Genomic DNA, 15,902 nt, shown 5'->3' on the forward strand with positions numbered 1-15,902 from the left:
AGTTATATTTGTTTTTTTATTTAAGTATTTGTTTTTGTATGAATTGACATGTTATCAAATATTTATTTAATTGTAATTACTACAAATTTTGAATTTTTAACTTATTATTTTATTTTGACATTATTTTATTTCATTTTTACATTTCACTTATGAATTAATTGTTTAATTTAATCATAGAAAATTTATTTATTTGCTGACATGTCCACTCACTACTTAGTTTAATTAAATTATAAGTATGTAATTAGTTCGTAAGTTTTCTAACACAATATATTATTGTTAAAGAAATAAATAAATGAAATGAATGAATGAATGAAATGAACGATCCCGATACATTTTTATATTTATTTATTTAACACAGTGCAAGCTTATAGTACTACACCAATTCGCTTACACACTAGAAAAATAGATGTCAGGAAAATAAAAACATACAAACAGATAAAATGTCAAGAAAAATAAAATTTACAAAGTCAGTCAATTGATTACAATATTTAGCATATATAAAATGTCAATGAAGATAAATGTTTCAAATTCAGCCAAATTAATTCATTTATTGACAATAACAATATACATAATGGATATACACAGATGATTACTATAACTAGCTTATATCTAAAATAGGCCCTTGAGGCATTGTACCAAGGATGCTGGCGGCATTTCCTCATTGTATCGCAATACTGATACGTTGTGCGAGGAAGCCGCCAGCTCTTCGGTCACCATTTACGTCAACCAGACGTTTCGCGATTTCTCCAAAAAACTTGTGCGCTGGGACCCCATGGACCTAGAGTTTCAACGCCAAATTCAGCCAAATAATTACAATAATTCGAAATCAGAAAGTGTTTTACTTTTCGATTGATATTTGTCGAAATACAATTGTCATCTAGAGTCTGATTGAGGTTTAAGAGGAAAGCGGCCGTTTCTCCATGAAAAAGTAGTCCCCATTTCCTCTCTGAATATTGACTTCGCATTTGACTTTTTCGATTTATGGTAACAATTAGAAGTGAAAATCAAGTGTCATACAAATTTATAGTACCAACACTCACCTGAAGGTGATCGCTGAGATGTCCGTACATGTATATTCTAATATAAGTTATTACTAAGATATGGATGTTTTTATTTATTATTTTATTATTATTTATTTCAATAAAATACAGTGGATACTGACTTAATATTAAATACAACGTCCCACAAAACTGTTTGCACAGTTTGACTGTGGGATCCGTGGGGCTATACTAGGTTAGGTACATAATAATCATAAAGTCTAATTATTTGTAGAGGCAAAAATTGGATAGGTATGTGTTAAATGCTATCAAGGTAATGTTGGAACAAAGCTCTTTTAATTATTATTTTTTATGTTCCCGAAACAAATGAAAGAAATAATTGCTGAAAGAAACGAAAGAACTGTTCGTATAAAATTACAGGCGCTTCTTTTTGTCCCATTTAACCTATTTTACATTATCCAATACTCATCAAAGTCCCGTGAACCCATAACATTCAGGTAGAACAAAAATGGCTGGATGTGACGTCACAAAACAACTGTCACACGCAGCTTCCCACCCTTGTCTCGCGGTGACAGCCCGGACCAAACACTGGGAACACTTGGAAATATTATTATAGTACATTTAGTATCAAATATACAGTGAAAGTGATTACAGGCCTTTATACACCGTGGGCCTATAAGCCCGACAGATTTTAACCACGTATTCTTGAAGGCATAAGGGGCAAAAAAAATTATTTGTTGATATGTTTTAGTGAAATTCGGCAAAACAATTTTTTTGGCGAAAAAATATTTTTTTTGTCCTTTCTGCATACGATACGTTATTTCTTTTATATCTTGGTGAAAAAAAAAAACACTTCACCACGAATGAGGAAAGTATTTTTTTTATTTACAGAAGAAAATTGCAAGTTTCCTTTAAAACTTTAATGCCTGTCAGTAGGTATGTCTAAACCAAGTTACTTAGTGGCAGCGTCACAGCTGAAAATGCGTTTATCAATAAGTTATAACAGAACCAAATTTTCACTGAATTTTACATTCGGCCCGATTCGAAGAATGAGATAGGATAACGATAAGTTCTGGTTTAGATATGTTCTCATTTAGATATCATTTGTATGTCGTATAATTGTCAGAAGCAGCTCTATTCGGGCAACCAATGTCACTTTGACGTTAGAAATATCGTAGATAGATCTTATTGGGCTCACAGCGGAATCGAAAAAAAACATCAATTTTGACATGCCGTTTAGTTATCGATCTTTTAAAGATTTTCAACGTGTCTTAATCATTCTTCGAATCGGGCCGAAAAACGAGATAGTTTTCAGGAAACTTTATATGACATTTTAGTCTCTAAATGCGGTCAAGAACACCTTTAAAATCTGGCGGGTTTAATAGGTCCACGGTGTATGTTTGAAATGTCAATAGTTCGTAGAAATTTCGAAGAATTCAGAAAGCGTGGTCCAAATTATCATATTAGATAATTTTGCATATAATCTTCTGCCAAATAGACCCAGTTTGAAAAAATCAGCAACTACGCCTACGCAATATAACTATAAATTCTCATACTATCAGCCCTTTTTTAATCCTTCTGTGGAAGAAATTAAAATACAATTATTTTTCTATTGATAATGGACAATAAGTATGTTGTATATTCGGCTAAAACGGATCTCTTAAATTAAGTTGGAAAATTATACTTTTATTACATTTCCAGAAAAAGCGAGCTTTCAAAGTTAATAACGCAAAAATGTGGAAAGCTTCAAAGTCAGCCATTTTTATATAAACATATTTCAACTTTGTTATTGGGAATCCTCTATTGAATTTAGTCTGCTTAAAGAGTTTCTTCAGAAATATATAATATGATACTGATTCAAAAACTAACGGAGCCTGGATCAAAAACTAACGGAAATGCGATGATGCGGATGGTCATTAGATAGGTTCCTATGTACTTCATTTCGTTCTATGGGTAGGCCGTCTGCCGACGACAATGCCAATGCGTTGCGCGAGGTAAGAGCCAGCCCACCTGTCACCCGTCGCCTGCATGAGGCGCTTCGCCAGTTCATTGAAAATGCTGTGGGCGGCTCACGGCCCAAGGGTTCCACCTCAAACGGCTCAAACATACAGCCAGAACAATGGATGCATACTTGCGCCGCTTGAGGTGTTCAGCCACGTCGACGGCAGCACCAGCTCTGTTTGACATTCCTGGAAGATGGAACGGCGCAAGAGTTCACAATCATCCAGTTTTAGTTATTAAATCTAATTCCAATATGACACTGATATGATATTAATGAATCTGTCAGTGTCATAAGTGACTTTTTTGGTTGAAGGTCGACATAATGCGCAATTCAGCAGGTTCTCTAAAAGAGATTGGAACCATCTCATATTGGAATGATATACGATCCATGTTAGATCAATATCACATTATATTGTTGGAATTGGCCATTTTATACAAACTTTTATTAAACTTGCCCTTAAATTAGCGTGGGCCAAATCTTGAAAGCTAAATCTAACCCACTTTCCGATTTCCGATTGAGCTGAAATTTTGCATACAAGTAAGTTGGGTTGTGATGGGGTCACGTTCGCCGGGGCGGGCGTGGCCTCATACAACTCCCTTGTTCCAGACAGGAGCAAGGGTTTCCTAGTTAGCTTAGAGGAGAGAGAGGGTGCAGGGTGAGACAAAGAAACCAAAGTTAATGCTGTAATGCAAATCGGCGGGCTTTTATGCCGGTTTATTCTAAATAAAGGTTCCTTAAATCTAGATGTCCTAGGCTAGGTACGACGCGGGGGATGCTTCTAATTTATATCAACGTGATTACGGGACGGCGCGGACCCTAAGCTACTCGCGAGTTTTGGGATCGGTATCCCCTAAGAGTGAAGGGGCGGTTTTGACGGGAGCGAGATAGTATAGGGGTGGATACCCCGGGTGCCTTCACGCGTCTGTAAACACGCCGGCACAACCGGGATAAGGAATCGGGAAGGGGTACGTACTCCAGGTGCCTTCACGCGTCTGAAAACGCGCCGGCTCGACTGGGCTACGGGGTCAGGAAGGGTACGTACTCCAGGTGCCTTAACGCGTCTGTAAACACGCCGGCTCAACTGGCCTACGGGAATCAGGAAGGGTAGGGTGGCTAGGGACCGGGAGCCATAACGCGTCTGAAAACACGCCGGCTCGTACCGGGAGAGCAGCGGTCCTCACAGCAGAAGGCGGTGAGAGCGACTGCCTGCTACCTAACCGGTCCTTTCTTCTTTCATATCTCCCTTCTGGAGATATGAGGTGCCTTTCCAGCCTATCTAGGCTTCTTGGCGGTGGCAAATCGCCGCCCGTGACTACGGGCGGGTCAATTCATTGCCCTTTCCTTGGGCTGTGGTATCGTGCGCCATGACTGGCTGGCCACTTGTGCTGGCCTGTCATGGCATTGTGGTAGTTTCTTCGGCCTGACTGCTCTTGCGGTTTGCGGTCCCTTCAAGCTCAGTCAGGCGATGAGTCTCGCACCAGTTCCCTGGGGAGTTGGCGCGAGCGGCGGCTGTCCGGCGGGCGGGCATGTAGCGGCGCGATGCCCTGTAGGTGTTGGTGGCGTGAATGGTCGGCGCGCTCGAACATTCTTGCTGACAGGTGGCTCACGAAGGCGTCCAGGCTTCGCCACTTCAGTCCTCTGTGTATGTGCGCGTTGCGCACGTAGCGGGGGGCTTTCAGGATGGTGCGCAGGGCCGCATTCTCCTGCGCACGCAGTTTCTTCTTGTAGGTTTCCGCCGCCAGAGCGTACCACGCGGGAGCTGCGTACGTCAGGCGGGACCGTATGTAGGTCTTGTAGACCCCCAGCTTCGTGCGCCGAGGAAGACTGCTACAGAGGACAGGACGGAGCAGTGTGCGTGCCGATTTGGCGCGCCGGACCACCTCATCCACGTGCGGCTTCATCGTCAGCCGCCGATCAAGCGTGACTCCCAGGTACTTGATCTGCGGCATCCAAGTGATCGCCTCTCCGTTGAGGCGAAGGGGCGGCGGGGGCTTGTTGGTGTATCCTGTCAGCAGTGCCTGCGTCTTGCCCACGTTCACTGACAGCCTCCACCTGGAGAGCCAGTCGGGGAGGATGTCGAGGGACCTCTGGAGTTTCTTAGCGGCGTGCGTGGGGTTCATGGACGCGGTGTAGAGTGCCGCGTCGTCCGCATAGAGGCCCAGCTTGACATCTCCGGCGACTGGGAGGTCGTCAGTGTAGAGGGCGTAGCATGCCGGCGAGAGTACGCTGCCCTGCGGGACGCCCGCGTGGATCGGGTGCTCCGCCGAGACAGCGTCCTCGACTGCTACGGTGAAGCGGCGGTCGGACAGGAAGGAGGCCACCACCTTCACTATCCGTCGGGGTGCTTCGGTCTTCGACAGCTTGTAGATCAGCCCCTCGTGCCACACTCTGTCGAAGGCCTTCTCCATGTCGAGAAAGACGGCTGCTGTGTGCTCCTTCCGGTTCATGGCCGCCGTCATAAAGTGGAGCACTCTGGTCAGTTGCAGGGTAGTCGAGTGGCCGTCTCGGAAGCCGAACTGCTCCGGCCTTGGCTCTATAAAGGGCTGGAGCCGGCCCAGTAGGAGCCGCTCGAACACCTTGGAGAGGGTGCTGAGCAAGGTGATCGGCCTGTAGCTCTCCGGTCTTCCTCGGTCTTTTCCAGGTTTAGGCAGCATTTTCACCCGACCAAGCTTCCATGCTGTCGGGTAGTGTCCCGAACGCATGATCCCGTTGAACAGGCGCGTCACTGCCACAATGGAGCGTTGTGGCAAGTGACGTAGCGCCGCGTTCGGGATCTCGTCGGGGCCCGGGGCTTTCCTGGGTTTGCAGCGATGGAGAGCTCGCTGCACTTGGCCGGGTGAGAAGAAGACCGGGTCCACTTCTGTCTCCAGCGGCTGCTCATGGAACCTCTCCAAGTGTTGTAAGACGGCATTGTGGTGTTCCTGGTCCTGGACTGGGTTCGGCTGGAACTGGCTACTCAGATACTCGGCGAAGATTTCCGCCCTATCTTCCGCTTTGTATCTGGGTTGTCCTGCGGTGTTCTTGAGTGGGCGAGTCGAGTCCCGCGTCGTGCCGAGCTGTCGGCACAGACGGTGAATGGAGGGGACATCACCGTCTATGGACGCGATGTGGCTCTCCCAACTCTCGGCTGCATGGTCGCTGAGCTCCTTCTTGACTCTTCTAACAAGAGCATTAAGCTCTGCTCGAAGAGTTGGGCATCGTGTGGTTTGCCATCTCCTCCTCAGGACGTGCTTCCGCTTTATGAGTTCCAAGATCCTTTGCGGCAGGAGAGGGCGTCTCCCGTCGCTCTGGATGGTGTGCGATGATGTGTTAAGCGCGTCCTGGATGTTGGCGGCGATGGTGGCGGCTGCTGTCTCCACTTCCTCTGCTGTGGAGACTGCCATGGACTGGGGCTTCTCTTCCATGGCTTGTGTGTACGTCTCCCAGCAGGTGTGGCGTCTTGGGCGTGTCGTGAAGGCCTTGATGGGTAGGTCTTCCAGGGTCAGGAGGACTGGGCGGTGGTCCGAGGGCAAGTCGGGCAGGGTCTCCTGGTGAATGGCTGCTTCGATGTTCTTGTGAACCACAAAGTCGATGGTGTCTGCGGTCCCGTACCGATCGTCGAAGTGTGTCGGCTCTTCGGGTCCGGACACGTCGAAATTGTGGTCCACGGCGGCTTGGTAGATGGCGCGGCCCGCCACGTCCTGCCTTGTGGCGTGCCATGCCTGGTGCTTGGCATTCCAATCCCCTGCCAGTATGATCGGCGAAGGGGATCTGAGAAGCTTTAGCAGGTCTCTGACTAGGGCTCCAGTGATCCCTGTTCCTCTGATGTGAGGGCGGTAGATGGCGAGAATCCGAAGGTCGTGGCCCGAGACTCTGATGTCGACTCCCATGCCTGCTACCTAGGCGACCGCGCTGGCTTTTATAGTGCGCGGCTCGCGGGGCGCGGGCGGGGGCAGCGACTCTCAGTCGCTCGGCGGCCGGCATGCGGCGCGAATGGGTAGCTCGGGACAGATCACGCGGGCGGTGGCGTGGTATTGTGATGCGTGGCTGCGCGCGCCATCACAGGGTAACAATGCAATAATATGATGACATTGAGCTGATCTGATGATGGAGACAGGAGGTGGCCATACACTTGTCATAGGAACTCTGATAAATAACGCAATCTACTTGGTTTTGTTAGAATTGTGTAGTATCAGTTGCCTTTGAAAAATAGTACAGTCAACGATAAAAGCTTGTACAATATTTTTTTACCAAAAACTTATGCATATCCGATTTCAATCCAATTCAATTGAAAATACCTTCGTTAGTAAATACACCCCCGAGTCAGCATACGTGCTTGGAAATAATGACATACTTGAGAATTTTCAGTTTTACTCATTATTTATTGGAACTATTATTTTACTTGCCAACCCAGCTTCGGTATAAATTGTATGGGATATTTTATGGATATGAGGTTTGCAACTTTACTGTTATAGAAGCCGATTCTAATTTAACAATTTGTTAGTTTTCCTAACCTATCCTTATCTATGGCTTTGAGGCCTGGTCCCTAGCATTGAAAGAAGAAAACTCCTGGTAGCGGAAAGAAAAGTTTTATGTAAGATCTTGGAAAAATGCCGAGATCGAGGAGTTGGCCGAGCCCAATATCATCGGCGAAACGAAAGTCCACTGACTTCGCTGGTTCGGTCACCTAATCAGAATGGCAGAGGATCGGGCTGTCAAGAGGGCGTTCTTGGGACGACCGACTGGTAGTCATCCAGTGGGTCGGCCCAGTATCGCTGGGAAGACAGTGTGGCAGCGGATCTGCTTCAGCTCCGCGTCAGTAACTGGCAGGAAGTTTCGCAGGATCGGGACAGGTGGCACGCTCTCGTTCGCAGGCCAGGATTCTTTTTGGATTACTGAGCTAAAATAGTTAGTTATAGTACTGATCTTGTTATGATACAAACTTCACACGGTTTGCAGTGCATCTCACGCGCAACAATTATGACACGTCGGAATTTGCTTCATAGTAACTTAAAACAATTGAAAACTATGACATAACAATGACATTTCGAATATCGATCGTCCGAGATAGTACTTGCGTTTAGTAGCAAATGTGCCTCATACTTTACTAATTAGTATGTATGTAAATAGGCCATAAAGCAAGTGTACGCACTCGTTGGGGCCTTATCAAATAAAAATAAATCATTGATTATCTCCAAAATGGATTTGATTACTCGTAAAATACCGGTTTCATTGAGAAAGTAACTTAATTTAAGCTCAGGAATGCACCCTTGAAATTAACGGACTTTAAAAAAACACCGTGTATAATTTACACATATTAATAGACAAATAAACACAATACCTAAACTATTTAGTTTACGTATTATGTCACTGCCAGAGATGTGAAAAATAGTTTATAAAAAGTATTTAAATACAAAATCCAAATACTTCCTTGATATACTATTTCAAATGCAAAATACAAAATAGTTTTCAAATTTGTATTTAAAATACTAAATACAAAATAGGTATTTTCAAAATGCTTTTTTAAAATACAAATACTTTGCTATAAAAGGTACTCTTAAATAGTGAATACCTAGTCTGAATTAAAAAGTTAGTATTGCTCGGAATTTACAAGTTGGAAAGGCTTTCTTTATTCTTTAAAAATAGTGTGTATATCAGTCCTATACAGTGCAAATTTTGTGTCTCCTCATGTTTACCGGTTGAATGGACTTTTAAGTGATGGTGTTTAACGGTCAATTATTAAAAGCATTAATTTAGATTTGTAAATGTTTTACAGCTAGTATATACCTCTCGTTGGTTGGTGAAAACGTCTCGTTTGTGTTTCACCAGGGCAAAAAAGTTTGTTTACCTCTCGTGCCTTGAAATCCTTGCAACGCTTAAGATTCCACATTTTTAATCTCTCGCTACGCTTGTGGTCATTTGCGGCATTACTAAAAAGATTCACCAGTTCCATGTTAAAATAATAAATAAATATTATAGGACATTATTACACAAATTGACTAAGTCCCACAGTAATAAGCTCATTAAGGCTTGTGTTGTGGGTACTAGACAATGATAAATATTTATAAATACTTAAGTACATATAAATATTTAAACGATAGATACAATAACAGCTTCGACAAGAAAACATAACAAAGTATGTAATAATAGTATTAAGCAAACGCGGATCGGTCCGCGCGATCTCGCCAACTATTACATAAACCCTAGAGGTTTTCAATAGTGGCTTATTGTGTTAAACCCTGTTTCAAAAAATTCATAGTGAATAAATACACAAAAAAAAAAAACAGATAACACCCATGACTCAGGAACAAATATCTGTGTTCATCACACAAATAAATGCCCTTACCAGGATTTGAACCCGGGACCATTGGCTTCATAGGCAGGGTCACTACCCACTAGGCCAGACCGGTCGCCATAAAAGAATGAGAGAGTTGCAAGGATTGTAACGTCAGAAGAGATTGTAACTCCTACTTACTTCACCTAATAAAAAGTATTTTGTATTTTGAAAATAGAAAATAGGTCTTAAAAACTATTTGAAATAAAATACAAAATAGTTTTCCTTAAAAGGTATTTAAATACAAAATACAAAATAGGTATTTTGCATTTTGTATTTGCATTTTAAATACAAGTATTTCAAATAAGTCACATCTCTGGTCACTGCTCACGCTTGAACAATATCTAGATATTTGAGTTATGCGTACAATGCGATGGTTAAAACTGCCTGAACAGATTTGGAGCAAAATAACAAATAGGTACAGTCAAGGTATTAAATATCGATACGGACAGAGTGCCAAAAATATGTATACTCGCCCTTATTGCCCATACATTAAGGTAGTGGGAGTACTTATTTTTGGCACTTTGTCGTATTGATATTTAATATCTTGACTGTACATGATTGCAATTTCTAATTCATTCAATTTACAGTTTCCATTTTCCAATATACAGTAGGTACCTATTTTAATTATAATAATAATTTTGTTGTTACACGTTTAGTCAATGTTTAGATAATTTTCTATTTCTAGATAACTCCCGTGGCAGGCTTAATGCCATAAGGTATTCTCTACCAGTCAACCGACCAATGATATATAACTATACATGATATCGAATAAAGTACTAGTAATAAAGTCATACGTAAAACAGTCTTAAATATAATTATTACATAATGTTAAAATTGACTGTTATACACTCATATTCTACACCTAGCTATTTCACATTCAATCGAAATTTTAATTCTTTCAAGCGTAGCTATTATAAAAGTTAAATCACCAATGCACACATTCAAATATAATCGTCAATAATTCGTTAAAATCAACAGTTATTTATTCGCAACATGTTACAATGTTGGAGTTCAAAGCATTTCAATTTAATACTTTATCGATAAAATAACATTTTACATATCAGGTACAGTCAGCATCAAAAGTAGCGGATGAAACAATGCGCCAAAAGTATCTGATATTCCGAATAACTTATCCAAATATGGATAAATTTCTAAAATTCGCGTTGAAAAGTATATCTTTTACAGTCTTAGTTGTTCTATGTTGAAGACATCACTTTTTGTTAACCTGTTACAGAATGGTAGATACTTATGAAGCGTTGTTTGATCCGCTACTTTTGATGCTGACTGTACATTGTGCTTATAGCTAAGTCTTATAATTTAATAATACTCATAGTTGAGAGGCAAGGCTGAGTTAGCGAACCAGTTGTTTTATATATATATATATATATATATATATATATATATATATATATATATATAATGTACATAGTTTTACTCACTTGATACACTGCTAGGTCTCGAAAAAGGCATCGACAGAATAGTATGCATCACATACCACTTTAGATTTAAGTTTTTTTATTGAAATTTTCGTCGCTCGCAGTTTGTTTTAACTAGAGTAGTATTTTATTATATACTTTAGGCTCTACCGTATGCATACACTTTCTAGACTTGGCAAGTCGCGTTTTAGGGGATAAAATCATTTTCCTATTTATTTTTCCCCAAAAACTTTTCCCGTTTCGCGGTAAACATTGATCGTTAAACGGTGGAAAGCGGCCCGAAGCCCTTATCTGCGAAGGGTGGTAAACAATCGAGCGCTTATCAAGGAATATAGTTGCCTAAAAATATATCGCGCTGTTTGGGTATAACTTTATTTGGGAAAACAATGGTTGTAGAGGACACGATAATATGGAAAAATGTGTTACTATAAATCTTTTCTGGAAAATATTGCTCTTTAGTGATAAGATTGCCTGTTGTTTGACTTTATCTTTAACATATCCACGCTGAGCTACGATCGTTGCGCTACGTCGTAGCCGATAACATGGATTTCCCGGTATATAGCGAAAATGCTTCGTAGAGGCAACACGACGTGACGTGATAAGCGCTGAATGGGTTAAGTACGTAATCAATTGTTTTTCTTTAATTTGCAATAGTTATAAAAAAATACACATGAAAAATATGGTATTGCGTGTTTGGCCAATATCTCATAATCATATGCTAACATTTAAGAAATGAAAACAAAAGATTCCTAAAGGAGTGGATATTTCCACTAAAAAAAAACAAGTCTTGGAACTCTAACTCTATTAATTATAGTTTTAATTTAACGCTGAAAATAGTACGTGTGTCATTTTCGGGATGCGCGCGCGGCGTGAAAAGGCGAATACAATTAAATTAATTAAAAATATTGAAAAATATGGTTTATTTTGAAATCGAACATGTCAAAAAAAGTAATTCTGTTAGAAATTAATTCAATATACGGCCCGATTCGAAGAATGATTAAGACACTTTTAAGATCTTTAAAAGATCGATAACTAAACGACATGTCAAAATTGACGTTTATTTCGATTCCGCAATAAGATCTATCTACGATATTTCTAACGTCAAAGCGACAGTGGTTGCCCGAATCGAGCTGCTTCTGTCAATTATACGACATACAAACGATATATAAATAAGAAACTTATCGTTATCGTAACTCATTCTTCGAATCGGGCCGATACTTACAAGTTCGGTAAATATAGTTTTACGTTTATTTCATTCGTATGTCTGTAATCTGAAAGTGGAGATACTGTAGAATAAGATCTTTTATGTAACTATACCCATTTTTTTACATATAAATATCTAATTTCAATTCATTTCATTTCATACTTTTTCGACTTCTCAGTTCGGTGTGAACTACCTACTCGTTATGTGACTCATTCACGGTTTAGGACAGCACCTATAGGTACCAACTTTTGATTTTATAATTTAAAAATGTTGAGTTTTCCTTAGACTTAGAACACAAGAAACAATAGATAAAAAGATCTACTGCATTTTGTGACCTTTTTATTCATCTTGTATGCCTAATTTAACACAAGTTGGTGTCGAAAATCTGACACATTTTCTCCGCTCAAAATCAATATTACTGCTGGATACGAGTATGAGATGAAAAAATGAAAATATTTATTTTTAAAAAATCGTTAATAATATGTATACTACTGGTAGTATTTATCAGTAAAAGAAAATATAATTTTATTATCAAGGCAATAAGGGTGCTCAAGTATTTTGATCATTACTGTAAACTTTCTTGTTGCGCATTTCTAATATGGAAATTAACAGGAGTTAAAAACGGAAACAGGAAGCGTCTTACATAATTAAGATTAAACAAGACTAATAATCAATAGTCAAATTAAATTAACAAAGCTCTAAACTGAGCGCTACTTTAAAACTCAACTTCATCATTACAACAAAGTAAATTAACAGTTCAAAACTTTCCTATAGACTAACAGTTAAATATTTAACACCGCTTTGATCCATTATTAATCTTACAAATGAGCGGGCGATGCAACAAGTCTGCCGCCCGCCCGCCCGTCAGTACCGCCGCGACCATGGCATCGGACGGACGTACGAAGCGCTCGCAGTCGATATGCGCGCCGGCCTCCGCTAGCATGGAGGCCCTCGTGGCCCCCATGGAGACTACACCCGCGCCGCGCCGTCGCCCCGCAGCGCGCTCCCAATCCGCCAGAATCACAGGCGGTCGAAGTGTCAGACATCGGCGGCAGCAACAACAGCAACAGCTGGACAGGGAGACCAGAGCACGCTACAGTTCTGAACCACGATTAGCAGAAGCAGAAACACCCCCTCAAGTGAGAAGGCAGGCTTCGGCAAGACGTAGACCTCCGCCTGGACATAACAGCCAACCTCGCCGCTCCAATGCCTTCCTGGATGTTCCTAAACCACATCAACCGGAACAGGAGGAACCTGATGAGGATTCCTACCGGCTCCGCACCTTCAACATCACGCAGAAAGGAGGTCAGTGTTTCAGAACCTCAGAACGTTCACCTCCGCTATTTTTAAACGTGAAAGTTTCAGTTTGACTTCTTTTCAACGAAAGTTGGCAGCCGGCCGTGTGCGTTTTACATTCAAGTTTTAGATTTAGAAACATCTGCGTATCTTCAAAGAATAGAGGCTCGTGAATTGGTCTGTAAATCAGTTCGGTTTACTTTTGTGGTAAAAATAAACTCGCACACTCGACTTATGGAAGGTTACCCGAATGTTTATCTGCCGAAATAAAAACAGTTCAGTCTTCCCTAAATTATACGTGACGTCACGGAAACTAAATTCACTAATGAGTTCCTGGAAAGTATACATTTGCTTGGCTTCAATGTGTTCGCGATTTCTCATCTAGTGCTCTGATTTATCTGAAGGATATAAACATACATTTTAACGACGCTTGTAATAGCATAGTACGGTGTTGCAACTAGGCGGAGTGGAACAAAAATGAACCAAATTGGTTAGAAAAAAAATTGTAAATTTCTGTCTACGTGAAAATTGAATAAAAGTAAGTAATTTAAACGGAAATTATTCGGTTTCTTTGAAAACTGCCGCTAGCGCCACGCAGTCTTGGTTATTTACTATAATATAGAAAATAAACTGAAGACATATTTATGTCAATATTATTCAACGTCATTTGACGTTGAGTAATACGGATGACGTCAATGTAAATCATCTTCTTCTTCCTAGCGTTTGTCCCGGCTTATTGCCACGGCTCATGGGAGTCTAGTGTCCGCTTGGCAACTAATCCCAAGAGTTGGCGAAAGCGATTGCCATCTGACCTTCCAACCCAGCGGGGAAACTAGGCCTTATTGGGATTATTCTGGTTTCCTCCCGATGTTTTACTTCACCGAAAAGCAACTGATAAAAATATCAAATGATATATCGGGCATAAGTTCCGAAAAACTCATTGGTACGAGTCGGGGTTTGAACCCGCGATCTCCGGATTGAAAGTCGCACGCTCTTACCGCCAGGCTACCAACGCTTTTTAATGTAATACATATTATTAAAAATGACGGTAAAATTAGGACAACTGTTCATTGACCGAAACGAAGGTCCCTATTTCAGCTTGAGCAAGCATATGTCCGGATATTTCCTCTACGTGTTGCGTTTTTCAAAACAGCTTTTAGAAAAATTATGTAAAGAAGTTCTATTATACTAATTGAACAAACAAACAAACATGTATGTAGCAAAAAATCACTTCAACATGACACATTTTTACAATCAATAAAAGTAACAAATACAATTACAAATATGGAATCAATGAAATATAGGATACTTTATTAGAGATGTATACAGTCTCTAAATATCGAATAACACAAAAAAAACTATGATAAAAACTTGAATTCTTATATAAATAATTAAAAGACATGAAAAGAAATCAGACAAACACACAGGAACCGAATGAAGTGTTTCACGTTAATGCCACTCAAAAGTAAAGTTAGATACTTATAACATAATATGGAGACCGGTCTCTTAAACGGGCTACGTTTAAGAGACTGGTCTCCACAAACATAATGAATTAATTTAATTTTTATGCCCATTTTAATTTATTTTTTTATTAAATCGATAAACAACATCCGCATAATGATAATGTGTGATCCTATAAAAAAAGATATAAATAAATAAATATTATAGGACATTATTACACAAATTGACTAAGCTAAGTCCCACAGTAAGCTCAACAAGGCTTGTGTTGAGGGTACTTAGACAACGATATATATAATATATAAATATTTATAAATACTTAAATACATAGAAAACACCCATGACTCAGGAACAAATATCCATGCTCATCACACGAATAAATGCCCTTACCAGGATTTGAATCCGGGACCATCGGTTTCATAGGCAGGGTCCCTACCCACTAGGCCAGACCGGTCGTCAAAATGTTAATATAATGTGTTAACATGTAAGGTAATTCTATTTTATCAATAAAGTTTGATTCTAGTTATGCATAATTGAACTGGATTATTTCGGGGTCGTTGTCCCCAATGTCAAAAATGTATTGAGGTAGTTGTTCAGTAGAACAAGGGTTCCCGTGAACAAAATTTACTCCTGGGCCCATACATTTCGCTTACTTCGGGGCCTCAAGAGAATACATTAGATTTATTTTCGCGATTTTGTGGCTATTCCCATGGGGATTTGTTTATTCTGACCAAGACTCGGAAACCGGTTAAATTTCCAAACCGTTATCATGTACTTGGCGCAAAATCTTTTAATTTCGATTTCACTCGAAAAGCGTTATTTTTAAACCGGTTTTATAAGAACAGTTCTTGTCAAATTAACCGGTTAAGAGAAATAAAAACCTGTTTCTTCCTATGTCGGCGTCTATGTTTACGTGCCACATCACCAGGCCGGCCGGCAGTTTCGTTTCTCGTCGAATGAAGCAGTTTTTTAAAAGTTAGATAGTAGTAGTTACGATAATGTTCTTAAAAGTTCGGAGAAAAACCGAAATAAACCGGTATTTTATAAACCGGTTCCGACCCTTGATTCTGACACATTTTTGACATTCGAAATCACGATCCCAAAATCATCCCATTATGTGGACTTTGTTTTTTATCGATTTAATTTAAAATAAATGAAAACGAATGGTGGATTCTAAGGGCTTCAGCTCACA

The 15,902-nt window shown here is 40.5% G+C and overlaps 1 protein-coding gene across 1 annotated transcript in view; it reads left to right on the forward strand.

Moving 5' to 3' along the window:
- Positions 1-12,456: 12,456 nt before the first annotated feature.
- The window catches only part of LOC133533270 (uncharacterized), a 60,456-nt gene continuing 57,010 nt past the window's right edge, over positions 12,457-15,902 (forward strand). Inside the window, exon 1 of the mRNA XM_061872228.1 lies at positions 12,457-13,261. Within this exon, the coding sequence (XP_061728212.1) occupies positions 12,781-13,261 (481 nt within the window). The 5' untranslated portion in view covers positions 12,457-12,780. The remainder of the gene's footprint in view (positions 13,262-15,902) is intronic.

Source organism: Cydia pomonella, unplaced genomic scaffold (genome assembly GCF_033807575.1).
Source record: "Cydia pomonella isolate Wapato2018A unplaced genomic scaffold, ilCydPomo1 PGA_scaffold_146, whole genome shotgun sequence".
Classification (NCBI taxonomy): Eukaryota; Metazoa; Arthropoda; class Insecta; order Lepidoptera; family Tortricidae; genus Cydia; species Cydia pomonella.